The sequence below is a fragment of the Lathamus discolor genome, chromosome 4, assembly GCF_037157495.1.
Source record: "Lathamus discolor isolate bLatDis1 chromosome 4, bLatDis1.hap1, whole genome shotgun sequence".
Taxonomy (NCBI): Eukaryota; Metazoa; Chordata; class Aves; order Psittaciformes; family Psittacidae; genus Lathamus; species Lathamus discolor.
Window position 1 is genome coordinate 22,851,999 of NC_088887.1, and position 26,442 is coordinate 22,878,440.

The following is a 26,442-nucleotide window of genomic DNA, read 5'->3' on the forward strand; positions in this document are numbered from 1 at the left end:
CATGCCTTCAGTCTTGCATGCTTCTTTCTAGACATGGTCTGTAGGAAATGAATATAGCATCACTCTGGTGTCACCCATTGGGTTGGCATGGGGAAGAATAGCAGCATGTAGACAGAAGGTATGTGTGCAAGATTGCCTGTGGTGGTTTTTTGGCTTTATTTTCTGACATGTGCAATCTTGAATGCTTTCCCATGGAGGTCAGTAGAGCTGACTGGAAACTTCATATGCACAACTTGCTGCACAGCGTGTCTGAACTTGCTTATTTTTCACCCCTTTCTTTGGGCCCCTTAAGTTTTCCATGAAGCCTTTTCAGCAGTCTCGTGAACCATGGGTAGGAAGCGCTGACTGATGGATAGGTACTTGGGTGGGAAGCAGAAGACCAATGTTTCTCTTCACTTGCTCAGTGCCACCAAGCATCCCTGGTTTCAGGGCTGGGATCAGCTGACTTGACCTTAAAGCCTGTGGTCTGTTTGGCATGGGTCTCTGACTCCTGATAAGCACAGTAACTACCACCGCAGACTTCTAGGTAAAGTGGGACTAAAAATGAATTCATGATTATTGCTTGTTATCTTTCTTGGAGGACTCCCTTCAGCCTGGAATTTGGCTTCATTTCACTTTGCCCAGGTGGTCGCATCTGTATGTGTATGGTGCAGAAAGGTATCTATTGAAGCCATGCAGACACAGTACCCACACCTACCCAGGTCTGGAAACCCTGCGACAGACTGAAAATGATTTGAAGGTGTGAATTACTCCTTGTTCATCTAATGTGGTGGTGGGTCTTCCTGTAGGAGCTCAGCCCCTTGGCTTCACTAGTGCCTGTGATGGGCTCAGCTGGCCTGTGACAGCTGATCACGGGGCATTTCCAAATGGCACCACATTGACTCTGCTGCTTCTCCTTCTCTCTTTCCTTAGTTCTTGGCAACTGCACGTTTGAATGTTTGCTTGACAAACACTTTACCTGAGTCTCAGACAATAAAAAGTTTAGTCTGACAAACCCCACTGAGTTATCCTGTTCTCTGTTGTCAATAATCTCTTGGTTGCTGTCTCCCTTAACCACAGTATTTTGTGTGTGATGCGAATTCATATACTTGCTGCTATCAGCCTGCCCCTCCCTTCTTGGTTCAGTTACTGAGGCTGTATCCCCAGGATGCTGACATCTGTATTTTACGAATCCAGAAATCCTGGGGCTACCAGGAAGCAGTACAGATAATAGCAGGGCATATCTGTGTAGTATCTTTCGACTGAGAATCTGAAATTGTCTGACTCATGTTCATCTTGTACCAGTTGGGGTTCACTAGTCCTGATTTTGCAACTTGGGAAGCTGAGACACAAGGTAGGGGTATATTTTTTCCAATGGATGTAGAAACAATTCCATAAATGTGGCGTCATAACCTCCATGCCCATGAGTTTCTATGCCTCTTTGTCTTGCAATACCTAATTTGCCTGCAAAAGGAAAGAGATCAGAGGGGTTGGTTGGTTTTGAGCAATCCTTCATTTGCAGTGATCCATGGCTTTCTTTGTCCCAGGAACAAAAAGGTAATTGCCTTTTTCTCCGAAAGATTTCTCCAAGGTAAGTTTCCTTCCTTGGTTGCAATTCAGGGTCCATAATATAGTTCACAGGAAAGGCATACCCGAATATTGTGTCTTCTTGTCAGTTTGGTGGTATGGAGCAAGGCTGAACAAGTGTTCATGGTGGGCTCGGAGAGGGGAAAGATCTTGCTGTTTTTCAGGGGTGGTAACAGACTGGTGGAAGCATATCTGCAGGTGGTTGTTGGGTGGTCAGCCTGGACTGTCAATCTCTCCAGCTGTTGGCCTGTTTTGGATGAGGCCCAGGAGCAGGTAGGACACTGCTGCTTTTCTTGCTGCCTCCAAACACAGCTGAGGACCTTCCAAGCAAACCTAGGCTGGTTTATGGGTTTTCATGGAAACCACAGGCAAACCACATCAAATTACTGGATTCTGCCCCAAACCAGGCAAAGTGTATGGGCTTCTGTTTCGTTTCACTCGGAGACAACTGAGAGAGGAGGGAGATGGAGGAAAACCTGTGTGGATCCAGCATTGACATAAGGCTATAAGTGAGCTGTTCTTAGAGCCTGCAAGGTGCCATTCTCATGGCTAGACCAGACTGATGAAAGGAGAATAATACCTGAGCTGGTAGCCTCTGAAAGCTTGGGTGTAAGGGGAGGGATATTTTGTCTGAAACCCTTCCAGAAAGGGACAGTTGAGGGTGTTAAAAAAGTAAAATATAAAAATGTGGAGGAAGAGGTTTGTTGTGAATTGAATGTGTGCCCTCAATGTATGTAACCTCAGCCAAGGTGATGGGGAAGTTAGGTCAGGTTTTCTTGCGCTGTGGACCGTAGAGCACAGTGTGTGTGGGGAAGAAGAAACCCTAAGAGAGAAAGGGGGAGAATTGCAAGCCCCAGGATGTAAAAGTGCATATATTTTTCATGTGTTTGCATCAGAACACACTAATTTTGCCTGGGACAGATGGCAAAGGTGTGCAAAACCAGCCCTGTCCAGCTTGCTAGGAGAAGCATGATGTGGAGTAGCTCAGGAGATATTGCTGTAGCCCTGTCTCTCCCCTCCACCTTCACGCAGGGCACAAGATCAGCACCCATATGTAAAGACCTCCCCGCAGGCATGTGCCAGAGCTTTGTAACAGAGCCACGCTCTCCCCTTGAGGCCAGGGCACCCCTGGCTCCCCACGCTACCCCCCTTCTCCCCTTCCCCTTTCTCCCATGTGCTTTTATTCCTTTTGCAAACAGCGTATGCCAAATCCGACTTCACAGCTGGCTCTGCTCCACGTGTTTGTTTTCTATGCCTGCGCGGCGCTCGCCAGCTCCGCTTGCGCCATGGCTCAGAGGTGGAGGCAGCGGGGGGAGAGCAGGGCTGGTAGGGAGAGAAACAGGAGCAGGCTGCTGCTTGCCAAGCCCTTATTTGTTTAAAGCTTAAGCCTGTTTGAGAGAGCCTTTTTGGAGTGAGGGGTAAGTGGCAGGGGCGGGATGCGGGGGAAAGGAGAAAGTAAACTGTGTGTCAAGGAAAGCAAACTTTGCAGCTGGAATTGCTGCTGGTGCTTATTGTGTGAAAGGCCTGGGGAGGTGTCTCCGGCTCTGTGCTCGTGCTCTCAACAAGGGTGTGAGTGTAAATGGGCAGGGAAGAAAAGCAGGGAGGCAGCGAAGGGTCTGTGCTGTGCGCCATCAGTGCAGGCATTGCTGCCTGGCAGGCACGGACTGCGTCTCTCAGCAGCGTGGCCAGGGCACAGGCAGGTGAGTCCCCTTTCGTAGGTTCTGGGGCAGCGACATTTTGCCATCCTTCTGTTGTGGTTCATCCCCTTGCTCAGAGGGAGAAACCAGGTGCTGGCTCTGCAGGGTGATGTGAGGTCTTGCTTCATCTCTTGCCCATGTTTGCTTCGCTGTCCTCAACTGGACCATTGTTTTTGGAGAAGTATGTGTTTATTGCTCGGATGATAAATGGGCAAATAACATGCAGACACAATATTAAAAAAAAAATTGAAGAAACATGACCGTCTCTTCTACATCTCTGGGGCAGGGGAAATCTGTCACCCACCCAAGACCCTGTTGTGCGTGCCCGCCATCATTTCACCCACCCCAAGACGCTGCTGCAAGTGTGTCCCCCATCACTTTTCCCCTTCAGGTGGGCCCTGTGGGGTTTTGGAGCAGCATGGTGACTGCTGGTCACAGCACAAGTGAAGGCTGTGGCTCTGTGGCTCAGCCCGTCTGGGTTCTGGCCCCCACACCCTACCTAGGCATTTGGCACCAGTAAGAGCATCTTCTGTGGGCAGTCATTTCTGTCCCTTTGTTTTGCTGGCCTTGAGCTTCCTCTTGTGTTTTTTGGAGTAGTGGCATGTCTTCCAGGGGAAATCTGTCCCAGCAGTGAGTTCTAGTCTTTTGACCTGCTCACATACCCAAAATTATTATTGTTAGTGAAAAGCCTTTAAATGACAGCTATGGGAAGTAAAAACTCCCATTTATTCCCTAATTCATAAAAGAGAAAAAAATCCCCAACTTTCAAATACCATCTTCAAAGGACACAAAAAATGGGCTTGTGCTCTTTTGCATCCCAGCAACAAGCTGTTGCTGAAAGGAGTGCAAACTAGAAGGCAGTTTCTCTTTATGGTGGTGATGGGGATGTCTCTAAAGCCAGCCATGTGGGGATTAAACTTTGTATTGACGTTACTGTCGAGTACTTTGTCCTGTCTCTTTTGTATGCTCTTCTGGATTTTGATGTCAGCTGTGTTAAACTAGCCTTGTGCTTGTAATGCAGTTTCTGGGCCTGCTCCCATTGAAGTCATGGCAAAGATCAGGCTGAGTTTGGAGGCAGCAGAATCAAGTCCTCTATTATTATCTTAGCAGGTATTTCTGCTCTGCCACTACTTGTATTTAATATAAGCTTGGTCAGTTCTATACCGTAGCTGCTGTAGGCACCCTTGCTCTTCAAATACACACTGGAAGAGGGCTTAAAAGCTAATAAAGTTACCCAAGTCTTTGCTGTGCTCCAACAGGAAAATTTCCCCATTGCAACTTCCCCCGAGGAAGGCTTAAGTGTCACTGGCAGTTTCTGTGGGCTTTTCTGGTTTGGGTTTTTTTTTTTGTTTCTGTATTTGTTTCACTCTATTATTGTCCCTAATTGGACATGGACAAGATTTTTCTATTGTTCCTAGACAAAGATGGCTTTGTGTTTTCTGGTTGATGGTTTGGGGTTTTTTGGGGAGGAGTGAGGGGGATTGTTTGGGGCTTTTTGGAACTTAAAGGTAGGTTCATGTTTAAGCATGTAAATAACTAGGCTGCTCTCAAAAAGCACCTGTATTTGTGTCTCTCTGGCCTGTGATCCTCTGTGAACAAGAGCATCTGAGACCTGGTTTGGAGGTGGCCATAGCCTCCAGACACAGCAAAACACTCCCTGCTGCCCAGGCACTACTGCATCACTTCATGCAGGTGCTGACCAGCGGTGATTGTCTGGTATACACTCCTCTGTGGTTTTTTTCATAGGCATCCTGCTTTCAGAGAGAGGAGTGTTTCATCTGCGGCTTACTAGCATGAATGGACTCTGTGATATTTATTGTCTGTCTTGTGCAGGCCTGACCCCGTTATGTGACAGAAGCAATAAAATTGAGATCGGTCTCTTCAAGGTAGCTCCGTGTCACACCTTTGCCATGATTCGTGGTCCTCCTTTCCTGGGGCCCATTTCTGATCACTGGTATAGCTGCAGAGAAGCCATAGAGTAGGATTAGGTACCTTAGGATGTGGGATTTATGACGTTGTTGTCACATCAGTAGTGAAATGCTCATTTTGGCAGACATGGTGGTGTCCTGTGGTTGGGGGGTGAGGGTTGGCTGGGTGCATGTGCTCCCCAAGAGCTGCTGCAGGAAGCAGTGTAGAGCAGAGCTGAATGAAAGCAGCTTTGGAGGAAAGCTTCCTGCTCTCCCTGTGGAAAAATGCTGTTTTGCTGGACCAGAGCACACTATGGAAGTGCATCTGTTGATTAAACTTCTGGAGCAGGATGGAGTTTCTGGTGAGAGCAGGAGTGGTTCTCCTGCTATCATGAGTGTCCCGCACCTAAACAAAGTGAAAGAGTCGCAGCTGAAGGAGGGTGGTCCTAAGTGACAACCCCTGTTCTGAGAAAGGCAAGGCAAAGCCATGGCATTGCCTGCTCCTTGCCTGCCCAGCCCCTGGAGCAGTGGGGACAAATGCAGCGTAAGGAAATTGGCCAAAGTCCCAACTCCCCCATTTCCCCTTCTTTCTTGACCCTCTCACCTCTGTTTAATTTTCCTTCCTTTTCCTGTCTGCCACCTTTATCACCAGCTTTCCTTTACTATCTTGGAAGGCTTTTGCACAGCATCACTTTCTCTGTGCCTGCCCAGCCTGCCTCCTCTCTGACCTCTCCCTAACCCAAGAAGTGATCAGAGCCTGAACCTCAGACTTCAAGACTTGGGGTTTTTTTTAGTTTGGAAAGGGTAAGAAGAGAAAAACAAAGCAGTGCCCTGAGTAATGTAAACTAGCCACAGGCACATCTGTGCCAGCGTGATGACAGCTCCTGGTGGGAGCTGCCCATCCCTCCCAGCACTCTCTTCCACTGCAGTTGCTGACAGGGAGTGAACAACCTGACACCCAGCTCACTCTGGTGAGGGATTCGGCATGGTTGGGCCCAGACCAGAGCCAGCAGCATTGCTCAGTGCTCACTGCCTGTCCCGTGTCCCCTAGTGCAGCCCTCCCCTCGGCTTTCCTTGCCCAGGTGCATGCTCTTCTGCATTCCCAGCTCCTTGTTACAAGCTTTGCCTCCTTGCAACAGGAAAAGGCCTAGGTAGATAAACTGTTACTGTTTGTATAAAGCATCCTAAAAGGAGTAACCCTTCTGCCCAGCGATGTGAAGTCTGTGGGACATGGGACAGATTTCACTCTGTGTTTTAGTATAGCATCTGGCCACAGCTCTGACTTCATTGACACTGAGCTCTGGCTTTAGTTGTGATCTGGATGTTGAAGCAGGTATAATTTTCATAGGCAAGAGATAGGATGCTTCAAGCATCAGTACAGTACAGTACAGTAAATCCCCTGTTTTTAAGACTGAAGATCTGTTTTTCACAATACACCTTTGTCAGTGGGTGACCCCTTTCCTGCTGCTTCCTCTGAAGTGATTCTCACTGTGAAGATGCAATGTTGTCCCTCTGCAAAGCCTCACATAAGCCAGACTTTCTTGCTGCACTGTGAGCTGAGTTTGTAACAGGCATGGAACAAACTGAAAACGCTCCAGAGTGGTTAACTGATCTCCTCAAGAGTGTGGCTACATTGATGTGGTTTTCCGAGGGGATCCTAATGTTTTCTCCTGATGCCAACTTCGGAGGAGTAGGTTGAGCTGCAACCCTGTGTACACTTGGTTGGGGACTCACAGGACCTTGATAGCAGCAATTCTGCTGACTTTCTGACATTCGATGTTCAGGGCCCCGTCAGTAGGTGCTGCAGATGTGCACTCCCTCTGGAAGTCCTCAGCTCTTTAAATTAGGACGTTAACTGGAGAGTCTGCAGGCGGACCAAGGATGAGACGGATGGGGAATGTGAAGGAAAAGTTGGTCTAAAGCTGTGCCTGCTCTCCCGGGTTGGGACTGAAGCTGGACTGAAAGGTTTTGACCAGAGAGGCATCCTGCTGCGGGGCCACTTTCCCCTGTCGCGGGCTTGGGAGAAGGAGCCAGAGAGCAGGCAGCAGCTTGGGGCTTGTTGCGGCAACAACATCTGTTTCCTAGGTGCACTTTGTTTCTGAAGAGGCTGTGCAGCACGCTCCATCTGCGCCCTGCTCTCTCTTTTCTTTCTTTCCGCCGCTTGTGCCGCGTTCGGCAGACGAGGATGGAGGCTCCGAGGGGAGGCGAGCGCTTCCCGGCAGGACCCTGCGCCAGCCTCCGTGCCAGCGCTCGCACCCGGAACAGCATTGTCAGCATCTTGACAGCTGGCTGGCTGCATGCTTATTAGTTGCTACTTTCCTCTTGCCCTCCACCTCTCCTTCGCCTCCCTAATCGCCACCTCCACCCTCTCCCATCCCCCTTCCCGTTCCTGCCCCGCTGGCCGGCCAGCCCTTTGGGGAGCCCCCAGCCTCTCCAGATTAGAGCTCTCCAGGGACTTGGTCCTTTTGAATGGAAGAAAGGGAAAAAAAAAAAAAAAAGTTAAAAAAAAAAAAAGTAGGGGGAGGAGAAGGAGGGGAGGAAAAAATTTATTTAAAAAAAAAAAAGTGAGGAAAAAAAAAAGAAAGAGGGGGAACAGAAGAATGAAAACAGACCCAAGGGGCAATAGTCCCTCGAGCCATTTCACTGCATTACAATGAATATGGACTCTATTAAGCTCCGTTCTGCCTGTTAGTGTTTCCCAGGGCAACACAGCTCCCATATGGCAAGCATGCAGCAGATTAGGGTAGGCCTCCGGGCTTCATTGAGGGCCGGAGGCTTGACTGGCAGTTGAACCCCATCCTTCCCCCCCGCTCCTCACACTTGACACTGCCTGTGTTTATCTAAAGCAAAAAGGGCCGGGGTGGGAGAAGGGGGCATTTGGGGGGTTATTGTCCCGGGCAATGGGAGAGGGCAGGGAGAGGGATGGGGGGGTGTGATGAGGGAGGGAGGTGGGATGGAGGAGAAAGGGGGTGGGGGGCGCATCCCCTCATACATATTCAGGAGGGGTCTTGAATGGGCAGAGGAGAAATAAAGCAGATGGAATTCATGTTAAAGAACAGCCACAATCGCCCTCCAAAAACAAGGAGAGAAAAGCGGGCAGCCTTAAAGGAGGGTAGGGAGCAGCGTTTATCCAATTAGCAGGGTTGTCAAATTGAATTTACTCAGAATGGAGGGGAAAGCCGGAGGGGAAGGAGGGAAATTAAGTGTCTAGGGCATGGGGGGAGCATGATATTGAAGAAAGGACAGGGGTTTTCTTTCTTTCTAATGCTTTAGCCTTGTCTTTTCAAGGCCTGGAGCTGTTTTCAAGGCACACCAAGGGGCAGCAAAAGCCAGCATATATACTCTGGTTTAGCATAGGGCTTCTCTTCTGGTAGCTGCAGAAAAAGGGAGGTGTAGCTCATGGGGCAAGGCCATCCTTGCATCCCTGTCTTGCCTGCAGCAGGGCTGTCTCAGGCTGACAGCTCCAGCCACTCTGGGACAACCATGCCGCAGGCATTGCCCAAGGCAAACCCACACTTGCTGTCGTGCCACCGCGGGCATGACACTGGGAGCTTGTGGCCGGTGTGAGGATGGCATTTTGTTCTTCAAGCCCCCTCATGCTCGCTGGCTGAGGAATGCGGACCTGAAGGGGTTCACTGAGGCCCAAGAAAGTCAGCCTGATCAATGCCAGCTGGAGAGTGGCGCTTGTTTCAGAGGAGCTGTCACATGGAGATGTGCCAGAATCTGCAGGCACTGGGGCTGCAGGGGTACGAGCTGAAGTTAGACAGGCGATGAGCAGGCTTTGCATCCTGTTGCTAATTCGAAGCCAGCATGCTCAGCTCCCTCCCTGGTAATACCACAGGCTGTTGTGCAAAGGGGCTGCCCAGGGCAGCAGCTTCATCTTGAGGAAGACAAAAACAGAGTCACAAAGATCAGTGCATGTTTTGCTTGGTTCATGGCCGGTTTGGTTTTCCTGAGCAGTTCCGTTCAGGGAAGAAGAGCTGTTTCACCTGCAAGTTCAGCTTATTTTTTGGAAAGATGTCACTACTGAGCTGCTCAGGACTTGCCTGGAGAAAATCTGTGGCTCTTTTTTAAGGTCACCCTTGTTTACAGGCGAGCTCACTTATCTGCATGGTGGTGGTGCCCTGCCAGGTTTTGCTCTCTTATTTTTTCTTCTTCCAACTATGAGCATGAATTTATCCCAGGCTTTCTCAGTTGTGGCTTCTTGATGGACTGGCTGAGCTCACAAGTAGCCAGTAATAGACTCCTTTTTGCCTAATCACTTTAAAGGGGGGGGGCTCCTCACACAGTTAATCAAGGGCTGTGTTAACAGAGCTAATGCACTCTGATGTCAGGAGCTTTCAGTGCTATAGAGGGAAGCAGGCAAGCTTTTATCCCTGTTTGTACATACACTCTGCTACCTCCTTGACTTTAAGCATGGTGGTGTAACATTGGATGCTGCCTCTCTCTGCCCTCTCCTGACACCACCCACTCCTGCCTCTCCTTATAGCGTCCACACCTCCATCCTCTTTGGATGCCTGTGCTGTTATATGGGAGGGGGAGCATTTCTCCTGCTGCAAACCTCTCCTTTTCCAAACCTTTTCAGAGTGAGTAGAAGTTAACAGTGTGAAATTAATACTATGGAGTGAGGATGGGGGTTGGTGGAGGTTAAGTTTGCCCTGTGGGATGTTACTGTTTGGTGATTTAGGGAGAAAGTCAGGGGTGCCCAGATTGCCGTTCATGCCCAGGAATCACTTGGGGACTTTGCAGCTGAGCTGCTCAGGTGTCACCTGGGCAGTGTTTTTTCAGCTAGAGGAGTTGTATGGTGACTTTTTTCAGACAGGATGAAAAAGATTTGGGACCAAGAATGACTTGCCTGATGGGATGGAGACCCCAGTTAGAGAGCTTCCAGCCCTGACACTGCTTTACTGTATAACCTCGGGCCAGGTTGGCTTCCTCTTCTAGTGCTCAGGTTTCTGCATTTGTAAAGCAAAAGAGTACTGTGGCTTTTTCCTCCTTTACAGTTTCTTTTTCAGTGCCTTAAGCTCTGTGGAACAACAACAACAAAATACTGTCTTGTATTAAAAACTAATGATTACACAAAGTAAACTGGCTAACTGCACTAAGACATTACTGCCTCTGAAGAGCTTAAGTCTGAATGCATAAAACTGAGAGCTGGGAGTATCACTGTCCCTACATGACCTGTCAGAAATGGAGACCAGCTGCAGTGAATTCTCCAGTCACCCAGGGTGTCCCCAGCTGGGCCTGAGCTGCTGCAGCCTTTGCCTTAGCACAGAGCAGCCCCTTCCCCTCCCCACTGTTCCCCCCCTGCAGGAAGAGGTGCTCAGGGTCTGGCTGCCTGACAGCACCCCAGACTGTTCTCATGTGCATCGGTGAGTTTTCACCTTCTCCCAGTCTGCCTCTGCCTTCCCCCCAGCCTGCCCCCTGCTCTGGGGTGTGTGGTGCGGGGACACTGCCCCGGAGCTGGGGCAGAGCCTGGTTCCCATTTGGGAGCCTTGTAAATTACAGACAGCGTGGCAGTAACAAGGCTTGGCCTGCCCTTGTTAAGCAGGAGGGGGCTTGGGGCAGTGAGCAGCATTTCCTCAGTAAAACCTTCAGTTTCTAATCAGCAAACACCTCGCCTGCTGCCTGTGCCTAATTCAGATCCCTTTTTCCTTTCGGGCTCCATCACCCCCCTGCATGCATGTGGCCTTTCTTCCCTCTTATATCTTCCCCTCTGGTTTTTCTTCCCTGCCCCGCTGCCTTTGCAGTGCCCTCTGTCACACTGGGGCTGCACGGGGGCCTCAGCAGGCTGAGGTGTGTGGTGGGAAGCGGAGCCGACAGATTTTACACCCCCACCACCCCTCCCTATCTGATGAAGCCCTTGTTAATTTTGTTCTCCTAATGGCCCCTCCTTTGATTTACTGGGCTGTCTGAAAGGGTCGCAGGGCTCCGACAGGAAATTGTTATTGTAACCTGGCAGGAAAGAATTAAAAATAAATAAACAAATAATTTTTGTTTTCCCTTCCCCCCTTGAAGCTCTTTAAGTTACTTTAACTCTTTGTTTTCCCACATAAGCAGGAGCCGTTGGGGCTGGTGGTGTCAGTGGCTGCGGAAGTGTCAGTGCAAGGGGCATCTTGTACCTTACCTGCCTTGGGCAGAGGAGGCAGCAGAGCAGGACCCCGTCATACAGCAGCCGCTTGTCCAGGACCACTGCCTCTGGGAAGGCAACCAGAGCGACTGGAGCCTCCTCTGCTCCCCACCTCTCCCATTGTGGCCTGCTCTGGCGGTGCTTGCAGGACACTGGCAGATCAAGAGCTGCCTGATTATTAAAGTTCCTTGCTTTGCACTACTGCAGGCTGCTGAAGGGCAGCATTTTCAGAAGAGATCAGTTCCCATTTAGGCATCAAAATAAGTTGGTTGCCTATTTAGGAGAGCTCAGCGTGTTGAGAACTGAATGCTTTTGAAAATCTGGCTTCAATTGTGGAAGCTGAGAGTTTCAAAATCTGGCCCTGGATCCTAACAGTTCTTTTGGAATTGATGTTTTCATTCATTCTCCTCATTATTTTTATGTTGTCCATTTACTTCTTCTACTTCACTCAGCTGTGAAAGAAACGGCCACATGTCCCTATTTAGAGCTCATACTTTTCCTGGAGGTTTGGGAGGTACCATGCACTTGTTGTGACACACCTTCTCTCCTCACTCTCTGCTCAATACTGTTTCAGTCGGCCCAGCACCATGGCCAGATTTTCTGATCTCCCCTTTTTTCTCCCCACCTATTGCCCTTCATCTTTTTACAGACCTGGGGCAGCCAGTTTTGTCGTCTCATCGATGTGCTTGGGTGGTCCAGGCTCACAAAGGGTCCATCACCAATCTCTGCACCCTTGGCTTTGCCCTTCTGGCCAGAAGCGCTGTGAGACGCAGAGCTGCAGGGAGGTCTGGTTGGGAACGTCTCTGCCTCCCCCTTCCCTCAGCATGGGCTCCAAGGAGCAGCTCTTTTCCATCCAACATTTTTCCTTCTTGCTGCCAAACCCATCTAGAGAGGGGAATGACTCAGCTTCGCTCTGTGGGCTTCCAGCACTGAGGAGCAAGACTTGAAGTCCTACCCTAAATTGTTCTTCTGCATTGGTGTAAAATGTAGATTCTTATAGTGTGAGGTTTTAAGCCTAAACTAACTCAAAGTCTTTTCTAGATGAGTGGTACATCAACTCACACATCAGCAACAGTGTCAGCAGTGCCTGTTCTGATACGGACAGACCTCAGGCACTTCTATGGCTGTGGTCATTGGTGTTTGCATTGATGGCTGTGGCATAACAAAGAGTGCTTTGGTGGCTGTCTTACACAGAGAAGTGAACTTGAGTAACTCAGATGGTCTCCAAGACAATAGCTAAAGGATTTCATACAACAGTATGTGCTGGTTGGCAGGGGAAACTCTTCAAAGATAAATTGTTGAGACTCTCTTCTCTCCTTGGGTGAGAAGAGTGAATGCCAGGAAGGATGAGGTGCTTGGCAGGGAAGTCGCTGTCTTGTTGCTTTGTCACTAAAGGTTATCCACAGAGAGTTTTCACATGTACAGGGTGGGCTGCAGGAGCTGGAATATGAGTCTAATTGATCTTTCTGGGCGCCTTCAGAGTCTGCCCAGCCTGACACCCAAAGGCCAAGCGCTGTCCGTGCTCCTGGCTACCTGGAAGCCACATCAGACCATGCCAAGTTTGGCCTAATTTACCTGCCTCTCAGCAGGGCTTGTCATCTTGGCCTCAGGACCATTCTAACCACGACTGTGTGACTCCTGGGAAAAAGCTGCCTTGAGCACACTAGACAGGCCAGCCAAGTGAGCTCACACTGGTCTGCAAAGTGCCACATAATGATGCTCTTTGTGGCATTTGCAAAGCTCCAGCTGCAGGTTGCTTTACTTGCTGTCACTTCCTTTTGAAAGCACCAGCTCTGAGGAGGCTTTTCTTTTCCTTACCTCTCTTCAGCTGCATATGAGTGTCTCCTTCAGGACTTCTCACCCAAGCAGTGCTCTGGGGCATGGTGGGGGAAAGAGGACAGCTTGTGAGGCTGTTGGAGGAACAGCCCGATTTGCAGAGAGGCATGCAAGCTGTCTAGGTGGATTCTTGCTGTTGTGGAGCTCGGCACTGCTGGCCTTTGACATTGCCCTGTACTGCACTCTTTCACCTTTGCTGCCTCTAGAGGCTAAGCAAAGTCATTTAGGAGTAGCTTGGTGAGATTTCACCAAATGCTGTGCTTCATTGCTAGCAGTAACCAGCCTTGCCTTGAACAACTCACTGAACATCTCATGAGGAGTCTGGCAGTCCTTACTTCAGGAATTAATTAGTTTGGAAGCTGTGCTTGAAGGGACTTATCCTCTCTTTTTGACTGAGATGGTTATGGAAAGGATATGCTCAGACAGGTGACTGCTTGAGCAGTGATTGTGGTGGAAGTAGGAAATACTGCTCTGCAGAGTCCAGCCGCTCTTGAGGATGGTGATTGCAGCTAAGAAGCTCATTGTGTATCTGCAGGGAGAGCAGACAATATAACTGCTGTTTGGGCTGGCTTCCATGGCTGGTTTGGTCTCGGGCTTCTTTCCTGCCAATGTAGGCATGCCACAGGAGCAGTTCTGAAATGCCGTTGGCACTTGCAGGTCATTTTCTTAGTGTTGCGACTGGAGGAAGCTCAATCCTGTATCTGTGTTTTGATGTCCATAGAGGGAGGTCTCTTCTTGACTTCAGACCTTCGCCCTTGGGTGAAGCTGGATTCATTCTGATGTCTGAGATGCCTCTTGGAGCAGCCACTTAAATCTTTGATCCCCCTGACCTGGCTTATCTGTTTGAGTGTTCTCTCCACAAGAGCTGCTGTGGTGCAGCTCTCCACATCAGCCTAGGCTGTGACAGGTCTTGAGCTGTGGATTTGTGGAGACCGTTGCTGCTTTTGACTGTGAACCTGGTGGTTTGTCCAGACAGGGTAGTGCAGCTCAAAATCAGCAATGTGTGTCAGGCAGAACACTTCATGTGAAATCTTTCCATAGGTTGGGTCTCTTGGTTTAGAATAAAGGTTTATTATGCCAGGTCAGTGTGATCTGCCGTCAGCTTACTGCACTGAATTTAAACCAATTTAGGACTGGGCATTTCTTTCCTCCTGCAAAAGTGCCCCCTCCCCTTCAGGATAATTCCTTGCAGAGATGCCCTGAAAAACTTTTACATCTCCTAAGGAGTCCCGTCTGGATCGAAACACAGGTATGCCCAGCAGCAACATGGCCAGTGTCCAGGAAAAGGCTGTGAAACTGCAGGATCACCTCTGTTTTCTCATAGCTTGGGACTTGCACTACTCATTTATTTTTGTGTTCAGGCTAGAATATGTTCCAGACAGAGCCAAGAAGTGGCAGCAGCACTTGGTGAATATCTCCAGTGATACTTTGTTGGAAATGTTTGTGTTTTGATCCTGAAAATTGCCTGGTGTGCGTTGCTGGCACAGTAGAAGCATTCACTGCACTGAGTCTGAAATGGGGCAGTACATGTCTGTGCACACACACATAGATTTGTACTGAGAACCGAGGATGGGAATGTCTTGGGAGACTCGCAGCCATGCTTGGGGGAGAGGCTGGAGAAGTGCTTGCACCAGTGTCTGTAGCCTCCGCACGCCGCTGGCTCGGTGAATCTCTGGGAGTTCAGGGATGTTGGTAGAGAAGCCAGGCAGGGCTGGAAAGCAGAGGGAAGTCTGAGGTTTTCATCCATTGTGTCTCTTGTCATTCACAGGAATCTGCTGCCGCACATCCACAGCATCTCCTGAGGCAGCTTATGGGACCCTTCCCTGGGCACCCCAGGACACGCTGCATGGGATAGCAATGACACGTGGAAAGAAGAGACCCATGTCCCCCATCCCTTGCCTCATCCTTGCAGCTGCTAGCTGCTTTGCCAGACTGAGTGAGTCTCTGGGTTTACCCATCTGTTCTGGTTTTTGAATGTTTTGCCTTGATGCTACTTATCATAGCCATGCCTCAAGCACAGAGCGTTTTCCAGTCTCCAATGCAAAATGTACCAGTACTGCCATTTTTAACTCTGTTCTTTCTTTTGCTTAGTCTCACTGAGCTTTCTTATTCCCATTTTTCCCCCCTGTGCAGGTGAATCTCTGCAGGTCACAGTGCAACCTGCCTCCATTGTCCAAAAGCTTGGGGGTCCAGTCAGCCTGGGGTGTGTGGTGGACCCCCCCAGAGTAAATCTTACTTGGAGACTGAACGGGAAGGAGCTGGCTGGATCAGACAAAGTGCTGGGTATCCACATTGAGCGAGGGAAGCTCGTCATCACAGCTCTCAACAACCACACCGTGGGGCGATACCAGTGCATTGCTCGTGTGCCTGAAGGAGTCATTGCCAGTGTCCCTGCAGTGGTCACGTTAGCTAGTGAGTAGCTTTCATCCTCTGCCATGCTCTGCATTGCTTGGGCCATCACTCACTCATCTTGAGAGACTCATCCATGCTCACTTGTTCACTCTGACATCAAGGGGGTTCTCCTTTGGCTTAGGCCATTTTGTAGCATTTTTGATTGTGGACTGGCTGTCATGTTGTGGCCTAGCAAGACCCAAACAGTCCTCCTCCATGGTAGGCTGCAGACCTGTCCTGCAGTGACAGTATTTGCAAGACCAGAATATAATTGAGAGATGGGGTTTGTGTGCATGGTTGACTTCCTGAGTGTCATGCTGCCTCATCTGGTTTGCTGACTTCTTGATTGAGGTTAACAAAAAGTACCTGCTAGTGCTGAGGGCCAAACCACTGCCTGCACTGCTGCAGGGCTGTTGCCAGCACTGGCTCAGCATGTGCTAAGTTCTACTGCCTCCCTGACCCACAGAAATTGAAGTCTGTTGGCCTGTTGTGCTGTGATGGGGCCTGCACTTTTTTGTGCTGCCCCTGGGTTCATCATAGCCAATGTACCAGCCTCCACACTCACGCTGAGGCAAGGTTAGTCTGGTTGCGGTGAGGGGGTGCACATACACCTGTATGAAGTGGCTGGTGGTCCTCTGTGTGCCACTGGGAAGATTCGTTGCCAAAAGGCAAGGTGAAGGAAAGGGATGGTGGGAGAACAGAGGCATGCAGATGCTGAAGGCAGAGACTGTGTTGTCCTCATTTAGTAAGGCAGGTGCAGAAGTGGACAGGACAGTGGCATATCTAAAAGCACTCATAACAAGGTTTCTGTCTGTAAGGGGCAGGAAGCTGTATTCATTACCACTGCGTGCTCCACCTCTCCAGGGCTTTGTCCTCTTCCTGTGAAGTTGCAGTATCATGGCAGCAAAGAGCCCCTTTGTTTCTGGGCCAGAGCTCTAAGTAAGGGACTTTGCCTCTATCCCTGAGCTTACGTGCTCCTCACTGCTGCCCTCTGGCACTGGCGACAGACCAAGGAGACCTGTATGTGTGTGAGGTGTCTTAGAGTAGGGAACTCCTCTTACAGGCACCTGGTTTTGGCCAGATGTTATGCTCAGATGTGAGAAAGTGCTGTGCTTGGGTGCATCTGAGGAAGAGCCGTCCCTTATGTCCTGCTTAGAGGTAGGGGGGCTCTTTGTGGGCCACCCTTGCTAGGCAATGGTGAGTCTGACCTTCCCAAAGACCAGACAGTCTTTGACAGTTTCTGGTAGGGCAAGTGTGTGCAGATGAGCTCACCATCCCCTGGCAGTGGCAGCCCCGGTGCGTGGAAACGGCTTCGTCTTCCCAGCAAGGGGGAGTTTGGGGCTAAGAAAATGAAGAAGTGAAGATGTTTGTGCAAAGTGGGGGCTGGCTTTGCTTTAGAGCCAAGAGCTATTGGCTTGTCACTGCTACATTAATCAGGAATGAAATGTTTAGGCCAGGCTGGGTGGGAGGAGGAGGCGAGGGGAGAGTTGCTGGGCTCTGAGGCGGTGGGAGGGGGCTGTCACGGGGCCGAATCTGTCAGGGGATTTGGCCTGAGCCCCGTGCTGAGATTGAATTTCGGAGAACACATTCCAGAGCAGAAAGGGGGCTGTGTGCACTGGTGGCCTGATAGAGGGAAGGAGAGCAGGGGAGAGGTGGATGGGATTACCAAGGGCATGGTTTGCATTTAGGAGAGCAGGGTGTGCGTAGCTCCTCAGCCGGCTCAGTTCCTTCTGAGGCTGATCCCCTTTTCTTTGTTTTCCCCTCACCCCAACCCACCACCAACAGCTCTGTCTCCTGGGACAAAGCACGGCTGTTTGATCTATCTGTCTGCTTTGGTCTAGCGTCAGTGGTGGTTGGGAGACAGGTCCTAGAGCACCAAGGAGGTCTTACTGCATCCCTCAGGACAAATGAAAGCCACAGCTGAGTGGTCATTCAGCCTTCTCCAGGAGCCAGCTGGGGACATGGGTGCAAAAGAAGGGAACTTGCCCATTGCTGCAGTCCCTGTCATGGCAAAGGCAGGAGCACCATTCAGTGGGGCTCACAGAACTGGAGCCAGAGGTTGGCTGGACAAGCAGTTAATCCACCATGGAACACCCCTGTGCTTTGCTGTATGGGTCCCTTATCCTTGAGGGGAGCTGGAGGTGACAGAAGTTGAATCCCATGCACAGACAGCCTCGGGTGATAGAGAGCCCACAGGTAGGGGAGACTTGACAGTCAAGTGAAGAGGGAGAGGCAGCCCAGGAAGGACGTGGGGCTGAACGTGTAGCAGTGAAACTTTCTGGAGGCATTCAAATAACCAGTTTCCTGTTCATGAGCTGGAGGCTGCTGGCAGCAGCGGCTTTGCAGTGACCTGAAATAACAGGGGGGCACCAGTCTGAGGTGGGACTGAGTTTGAAAGCTACGGTAGCCTGTGTGCCAGGGGCTCTCCCTTCTGCTGCAGGCCTCCTCCACAGCCCTGGCAGGTTGGCACTGCATGGCAGATCACCTGCTGGGCTGAAAGAAAACCCTCTGAAAGTCTCAGCCCCATGTGTGGAGGGCCGGGGGGAGAATGGAACTGGTAGAATGTGAATGAAAGCAGGGGAAGGGGGATATTTTCAGGGATTAGAGGTTTAGGTATATCCTGGAAGAGGACCTGGAGTCATTGGAAAAAGTGTCTTGCTAGCTTTGAGGGGTGTGATCATCTGGCCAATTTCTAGGCTATTTCTATTCCTTTCTCCCACCTCTTTAAGAGGAAACTTCCTCGAGTGCCCCAGGCTCTCTGTGCCTGCTCCCTCAGGGCCTCCTTGTGCTTTGCTGACAGGCAGCAAGCAGATAACCATCACTGCAGTGCTGGCGCCCACAGTGTAGCCTTGGGACCGATACCTCCTTCTCCCATCTGTGGTGTAGCGCCGAGTCTGTCTCTGCTCTCCCTGGCTCAGAGGGCTGCTTGAAACCAGCATTTCGTTCCTCCAGCAGAGATAAAATAGCTGCTGTATAGACAAGGGGTGGAGGGAGAAGGGATTTGCAGAAAGGGGAAGATTCCTTGAAGCCACAAAAGGAGCAGCACTTGAGGCACTTACTTGGGCACCATGGTCCCACGTTCAGCCTTGGCAGCCCGTGGCACAGCCATGCAGATAGGTACCTGCCGATCGCTGCTGGCCTGCCCGTGCTGCACAGCATCAGCCCTGCGTGGCCCCTGAGGCAGCCCTTGATGGCCTGGAATCTGACATACCTTGAATGAGCAGCCCTCGGCTTTGTGGCAGAAGGTTTGGGAGGCCAGGCCTCAGCACACAGCACTCACGGGCAGTGACCCTGTTCCGGGTCGGGCTGGGCATCCCCCAGGAATTTGCAGCTGCTTTCTGAAGACAGCCCCATTCATTTTCCTCCGCCTGGCCTCTCCTCTGACTGCGCCTCGGAGGGGAAGGTGAGGGGAAGGGAGGGAAGGGGGTGGCTGCCTGCTGGAAAAGCATTTGCTGAGCAGGCACGGGGGCTCTGGCCCCGGGGGCAGAGGTGGTGTGAGGAGGGGAGAGAAGGAAAACACAGGTGGTGTTTGGTGAGCCGGAGGAGCTGTGGCACGAGGGCTGTGAGACAGGCCTGGGGTGACGAGGGGGAATGGGACTGGGGCATGGAGAGAGCGATGTGCTAGGGCTGTGTGAGCAGGCAGGGGGCTTGGAGCTGCGCCTGTCCCAGTGGGGTGGGAGGGAGCTGGTGGTGACAGCACCAGTGCCTGGGCTGCTGCGGTGCTGACCGGGCAGGGAGCGAGAGCCCTGACCCCGTGCTGCACTGACAGCAGTGGAAGGTGACTGCCTCAAGGCTGTGGGACCACTGTCCCTGCCCATTCCCCTTCTCGGGGTCACTCCCTTCCCTCCCTCACCCTTCACTACAGCAGGGAGGACTTCCACCTTGAGGGCTGGCGTTTTATTTACTACTGCTTCTTCTCCAAAGTTATTTATGGCGTCCCATTCATTTAATCCTTTCTGTCTTGCCTGCCTCGGTGCTTGGCCCCCAGCCCTGGGATTCATCTGGTTTCCCTCCCCGATGACAGCAGCACAGCTAGCTGCAGGGCTGACCCTCCCTGTGCCCCAGCTCAGCCCATCACGCCTCGGAGTGGGGCTCAGATGGACACGAGCATGGGCTCTGGTTGCGTTCCCTTCTAAACAAAAAAGAGAAAAGGGAAAGAATCCGTGCTGTTATCCCAGCATGGCTCTGTCTGTCCGCAGCACCTCCCACCGGTGGCTGGTGGATGAGGACTTACTGCTTCCCTGTGGTCAGGCATGTCTTTTAAGGACAAGGACATGGGCTGGCATGCCGGGTGCTGCCATATGAGAAGGAAAACCCAGCCAGTGGAGAGGGGATGTGGTTTTTCCCAGCTGCAGCGGGAGTTAGGCTCCGGGTGCGAATAGCATGTTAGATATGGGGCACCGCTGCTGCTGGGCAGCCAAAAGGGTGAGTGCTGCGTCCCCCTATGTGCCCCTCTCCTACACCCCCCTGCACTGCTTTACCTGGTGGGGGTAGGTGTGTGTGGCCCCCCGCATCCTGGGGGTGGGTCATTTGAAGCTCTGGGATGAAGCTGGTTGTCCCAGCCTAGCACAGCACTGTCTGTTTTGCTGTGCTAGCACCAAGTGAAGGGGGGCTCACCCCATGCACAGAGGGGAATCGGGGTGCACCCAGCCACCCCTCGCCTGCTCTGGCCAGCCCGTCGGTGTTAGTGGACGGCTGTATGCACCAGTACCAGCTGGGAGTGGGGCCAAAACCCAGTGGCAAATAAAACAGGCTTGTTCGCTGTGTGGGAGCAGGAATTTGGGGGAGTAGTTTGGCAGGAGGCTTGTACACTTGCGTATTGGAAAATAGTTTGTTCTGATGTTTTCCTCCTTTCCCTTGCTGGTTTTGCTCCACTCCTCCAGCAATGCCCAGTTCTTGCTCCCAAGGCCACCCCAGGATCCTCCGTCCATTCCCCCTCCATCCCCAGCTTTCCCCCTCATCCCCTGCAGCCAGGCTGGGAGGGAAGGCAGGAAGGGCTGGGTGTCCAGCTCTCTGCCCTGCGGGACTGCAGCGCTCACAGCCATGTGTCCCTGGCACATGTTTCCATCTTCAGGAGCACGGTGCTCCCCAGTGGGCTGTGCCGTGCCAGGGCTGTGGGTCTGCTCTTCCTTCCTGAGCCCTTTCTCCTCTGTGGGATCTGTGTGTGTGTGCACGTGTGTGTGTGTGCAGATCCCTGCCAGCATTGCTGGAGCCTATGCCTTGGCTCTGAAATCTTAATTTAGCTGCGATGAATCCAGACCACCAAGGCGCACATTAATTTTCCTGATGCTCGTTTATATTTTGTTGATCGGAGAAATATGCGTGATGTGGGCAGGCAGACGCTGGGCTCTCGCCTCTTCTCCACCTCTTTCCATTGCTGTGGCTCTTACTATGTTATTCCTTGATCGAATACAAAAAGCAAAGAGGAGAAAAGACCCAGCAAACACCCCTCCCCTCCCCAGCAGTAGCTTTCCTTGTTGGAGGGGCGCGAGCCAGCTTTGCACAAGTGAAGAGTTAACCTTCATCTGGCTTTAGTACCCAGTGGAAACATGGCTCCCCTCCCCAGCTTGTCTTAAAGGATTAATCACATTTCTTTTTATTGCTATTATTTTAATTGACCGGTGCCAGCACATTCCAGCAGTATGAAGCATGTTCGCTGCAAATCATCTTTATGACATTGCAAAACCCCCTTTTCTTTTCAACCTCCTCCCCTCCACTCAGTTCTGGGCCCGGGACGCTTGCTCCCCCAGCAGCCACCCGGCAGCCCCTCCGCGCCGCACTGGGGGAGGCTCTCGCACCGCCCTGCCAAGAGAGCTGGTTTTTATTTAAACTCCATAAAGGATCTTGCTTTAATCAGAAAGTCTGCTTGAGAAACTTCATGTCACTTTTCCATGACTGTGGGTGGGAGAAGCTTGGAGCCAGAGTTGTCTTTTTGCTCTTGGAGCGCTGCTGCATTTCCCAGAGAACAAAAACACATTGCTGCCAAGGGAGGCTGCCTGCCGTCCGCCCGCCGCCAGCCCTCCTGCTTCCCCCGCTCCAGCTCCCCACACTGCCCGAGGTCGCGGTGCCACGTCTTGGGATGGGTTTCGAGGGGCGAGGGAGCTGTTGACAGCACGTGGCCGTGCTGTGCCATGGAGACGGACACGCCGCGCTGCCTTAGCGTGGGGCTCTGAAAGGACGTGTGGGCCAGGCCGGAGCTGGCAGCGCTTTGCTGGTGGGACGTGTGCTGTAGCGCTGGGCCCCAGGGAAGATGCGCTGGCTTGAGCCTTGATGTGACAGCGTGACTCGTGACCAGCTGCGGGGTTTGCAGTTGTCACTGGTGGTTGCCTGGGCTGGTGCACGGCACTGTAAGAACGTGTGCTCAGGACATTCTTCCTGACACAAACCTTTCCCCTCCCAGCACAGGCTGGCTGAGACACAGTTTGGGCTTGCAGTGGGCCAGCAAGGTTTGCCATTGTGTTTAGGGGGAACGAGGACAGGTTTTATCGCGAGGAAGCTCAGTGGGGCCAGGTTTGTGTGCTCCCTGTGGGGTTTCACCGCAGTCCATTGCTCCTGCTTTCAAAAGCAGGGAAAAGAAAAGAAGCAGTCAAGCACCCTTTCCTCCCCACCCCTGTGCTTCCAATCCTGCTGCCTGCATCGGCCCCATCAGGGGAGCAACTCCTATCACAGCCTCATCACACGGGGACACATGCTGGGACAGGGCATTTTCACAGGAGGGGCAGCTGTGCAGTGATCACAAGGATCCGCTTTTCCTTGCAATTCCCTGCTCTTCAAACTGGGGTGTGGGCACTGCTTGGGCACACACAGAAGCATCATGGTTAATCATCCTTGGCCATGAGATGCTTAATGGGAGCAAGAGTACCCGGAGCAGAGATGCTGATTGCTCCGGCTCAGCTCAGAGCAGCTCTGGGGGCATCCAGCATTCACGCACCTTCTCCCAGTGTGTCACCCGGCATCTGTACACCCTTGAATGGGCTCCCTGAGTTACCACTACAAAGTCAGCTTCTTGGTGTCAGGACAGCAGCCGCGTTTGAAACAGCAGGCAGCAGAAGGACCACTTTTGGCCACCCTTCAGTGCTGCAGTAAGTTGGCTCTTCTCTTACTCTTGAGCCAGGATTTCTCACACCCAGTTTCCCAGCCATGGAGCAGGAGGTTTCTCCAGAAGCTATGTTTTAAGTTACCCATTTTGTAGTAAGAAAGAGGAGAAAAAAAGTAAAGCTCTGAAACCAGGCCAGTTTCCCAGCCGCTGGGGATGGAGCGGTCCTCTGCTGGCACCACAGTGAAACAGCCCTGGGCCCGCAGGGGGAGGATGAGCTGACACCGAGATGCTGAGCCAGCCAGCCATGCCCTGTCGTTTGCTCTCTGCAGATCTCAAAGATTTCAAGTTTGACGGGCAGCACGTGATCGAGGTGGATGAAGGGAACACAGCCGTGATTGCCTGCGACCTGCCTGAAAGTCACCCAAAGGCTCAGGTCCGCTACAGTGTGAAGCAGGAGTGGCTTGAGGCCTCCCGAGGTGAGTGCCACAGGGTCTGTCCCACTGGGTCTCCTCCCTGGACCCTCAGTTTTACCTTTCCCTACCAGCAGCATCTTGCTCTGCCTGCTGCCTCCTTGTTGTCCTTTTGCTGCTGGTCTGAGCACAGAGTCTAAGAGTCCCTGCCCGGTATGCTTGATATCCCTGCTCCCTAGGAATGGGGAGCTACATCTGCATATAGGCAAAAGGAAGCAGAATTAAGTGATGCACAATGTCACTCTTCATTGGGCATCTCTATGTGTCTGTGAAGCATTCTTCTAGCCCAGCCTGGATAAAGGCAGCTTTGGATTTGGTGAAATGTCTTTAATTTGGATCTGAATTTTGCAGCTTCACTTCATCTGCTGCATACGCCTGTGATGAGCTAGCTTCACCTGACGCTCTGTTCCTTCCATCGTTGCACCATTCTCCCCGTGATGTTCTGGGTAGGAGCATATCTTGTGACCACCTCCTCTTCTCTCTCTACAGACAATTACCTTATCATGCCATCTGGGAACCTTCAGATAGTCAATGCCAGCCAGGAGGATGAGGGGACTTACAAATGTGCTGCCTACAACCCCGTGACCCAGGAGGTGAAAACCTCTGTCTCCAGTGAGAGGCTCCGCGTGAGACGTAAGCCTCTCTCCCTTCACTGCACATGTCCATAGTGCTTCCAGCCCTGGGAGCACGTACCAGTGCTATCATAGCTGATTTACTGTGTGAACCGGCATTATCAGTTGCTGGGAAAACTTCCCAGCAGCAGAAGGCCTCAAAGCTCCTGGGATATGTGTGCAACCCTAGGATTGCTGTACCTCGGTAGGATTTGGTTTTGGTGATGGCGATCACAGGCGCTTAACCTTTCAGTGCTTACTGTGTGCATGCATCCCTTACGGAATGTCCCTCTCGGACCGTGTTGCCATTTATCCACTGCAGTGCAGGGGAGCAGTGTGCTTAGCCCTATCATTACCCCTACCTGCACTTTGCACAGGGTGCTTCTCCACCAGCCACCTCCCTTCCCACCCACCTCCTTCCTCCTCCTCTCCCCGCCAGGCTCCACAGCGGAGGCAGCCCGGATAATCTACCCACCTGAAGCTCAGACCATCATTGTCACCAAGGGCCAGAGCCTCATCCTGGAGTGTGTAGCCAGCGGGATCCCCCCGCCACGGGTCACCTGGGCCAAAGACGGCTCCAGTGTCTCTGCGTACAACAAGACACGCTTCCTGCTCAGCAACCTCCTCATCGACCCCACAAGTGAGGAGGACTCGGGCACCTACAGCTGCATGGCTGACAATGGGGTTGGGGAGACCGGAGCTGCATTCATCTTCTACAACGTGCAGGTGTTTGGTGAGTGCTCTTCTGGCCCGTGTTTCAGGAAGGGCTTGGGCCTTCTCCACTGCTTTCAGGGGAGAATACTAGTGCTGCTGTACTCTTTTTTCTCACTGGGCAAACCACCATGTAAAGCAAAACCCTGCTTGTGATTCCAGTTTCTAGATAAGACAGGTTCTTCCTAGAGGGTGATAGTTCTTCCTTTCTGGCTCCAACCTTGGGCTGGAGATGCTGGATCCTCCCTTCCTCTGCAGAAGCTCTTCTTTTGTCATTTGTAGCACTGGTTTGCTCTAACACTTTCTTGTTGAGGACCGTCTGCTTCTTAGGCATGTTTGACATTGGCATAAGGAAGACATCAGAGTATTGCTTTCTGTTCTGTTCTGTATGGAAGCTCTTTATGGGGTGAGAAATGTATGGGTATGCACCATAGATATTTCTGTCTGTGCATTCTTCCCTTTTCCACAAGCATTAGGGGAGCTAAATCTGAGTTTTATTGGATTGCATTTCACTCAGATGCTGACATGCCATTTTGGCACAAGCATGGTCTTTGCAGAGTAGCACTTCAGCTCCAAGAAATGGGACTTTTAGGTGGTTGCTGTCATCTGAGGCAGATGGCCTTGGGCCACCTCTCCTTGCAGTTCACGTGGATGCTGAAGGAGAGGTGCTGTGAAGCAGATACCTCTGGTTCCCCTTAAAAGGAGTGGGATTTGGGGGTGGGGTAAAGACGCATCACTCTGCCCTCATCCCTGCCACAGAGGAAGGTGCAAAGCCATGACCATGCCATGCTCTCTGCCAAATGGCACTCAGCAGCTGTGTTTTGCCCCCGCCACAGAACCCCCGGAGGTCACCATGGAGCTGTCCCAGCAGATCATCCCCTGGGGCCAGAGCGCCAAGTTCACGTGCGAGGTGCGAGGGAACCCGCAGCCCTCGGTCGTGTGGCTGCGCAACGCCGTGCCCCTGTCAGGCGGCCCGCGGCTCCGGCTGTCGCGCCGGGCGCTGCGCCTCGTCAGCGTGGGGCCTGAGGACGACGGCATCTACCAGTGCATGGCGGAGAACGAGGTCGGCAGCGCGCAGGCCATGGTGCAGCTGAGGACAGCCCATCCAGGTAAGTCCCTCTCTCCAAGCTGGTGACCATTCAATTCCAGAGCCTAACACGCGGGGACAGAGCAGAAGAAAGTTAGTGAGTAACCCTCCCACTTGCGTTTGAGCTGCCTTGCTCGTCCCTCCCTTTTATCCTGCACAGCGAGTGCTTTTTTGACTGTTATCTCCATATCTCCCTGTAGGAACACATGGAAGCGGTTTTGCTTCTAAGAGCAGTGCCATATGTGCATACTTGAGCTATCTCTACATGAGAGACATAGGACATCTGGGTGTACTGCCTTACCCCATGGTTTACTCAGCTCTGCTTCTGAGCTTGCACTGGGCAAGAACATAACCACTGATGTGGTTAGATTCACTTGGGGTAAGAGAGGTACCACCTGATTCCTTGGACCCTGATGAACTTACCCAGGGGCTTCAGAGGGGGCTTCAGAAAGGGAGAAAGCCCGATGTGGCTAAGGCCTGTGCTTGGAGAGGCCCCAGTAAGGTGTATTAGGTTTATAGCTGGAGAGATTGTTGCCAACACCTTTTTGAGTGGCTCACCAGGCAGCACCACCTGGGACCTGTGCTGCAGTGGGTGTATAGCACCAGCCTTCTGAGAGGCTCAAGGGTCTCATAGCTCTGCCTTCATCGCAGACTGGGGCAGGCATTTACCTCAACACCTTGTCTTTCAGGAGCTACACTCAACCCTGGGCAAGATGCTCAGCTGGGTTCAGCTCAGCCCCCAACACCACCTTCCAGGGACAGTGCCTTAAAGCTGCCCCTGGATAAAGCTGGACTGCCAAAGACTGCAACAACCCCGCTGACAGCATCTGCACAGTGTGCAGCCAACGGGGAGATGGTGTCCCCAGCTGAGGCCCCCATCATCCTCAGTTCCCCACGGACATCCAAGACAGACAGCTATGATCTGGTGTGGAGACCCCGGCCTGACAGCAGAGCCCCCATCCTCTATTATGTGGTGAAGCATCGCAAGGTATTGTTG

The 26,442-nt window shown here is 51.9% G+C and overlaps 1 protein-coding gene across 2 annotated transcripts in view; it reads left to right on the forward strand.

Annotated features, from left to right (window-relative positions):
* The window catches only part of BOC (BOC cell adhesion associated, oncogene regulated), a 54,701-nt gene that overhangs the window by 16,250 nt on the left and 12,009 nt on the right, over positions 1-26,442 (forward strand). For both annotated transcript variants that reach the window (XM_065676694.1, XM_065676695.1), the window contains exons 2-8: positions 14,905-15,072; positions 15,270-15,548; positions 22,896-23,042; positions 23,526-23,669; positions 24,087-24,380; positions 25,195-25,467; positions 26,135-26,433. In XM_065676694.1, coding sequence (XP_065532766.1) covers positions 14,994-15,072; positions 15,270-15,548; positions 22,896-23,042; positions 23,526-23,669; positions 24,087-24,380; positions 25,195-25,467; positions 26,135-26,433 — 1,515 coding nt within the window. In that variant the 5' untranslated portion in view covers positions 14,905-14,993. The remainder of the gene's footprint in view (positions 1-14,904; positions 15,073-15,269; positions 15,549-22,895; positions 23,043-23,525; positions 23,670-24,086; positions 24,381-25,194; positions 25,468-26,134; positions 26,434-26,442) is intronic.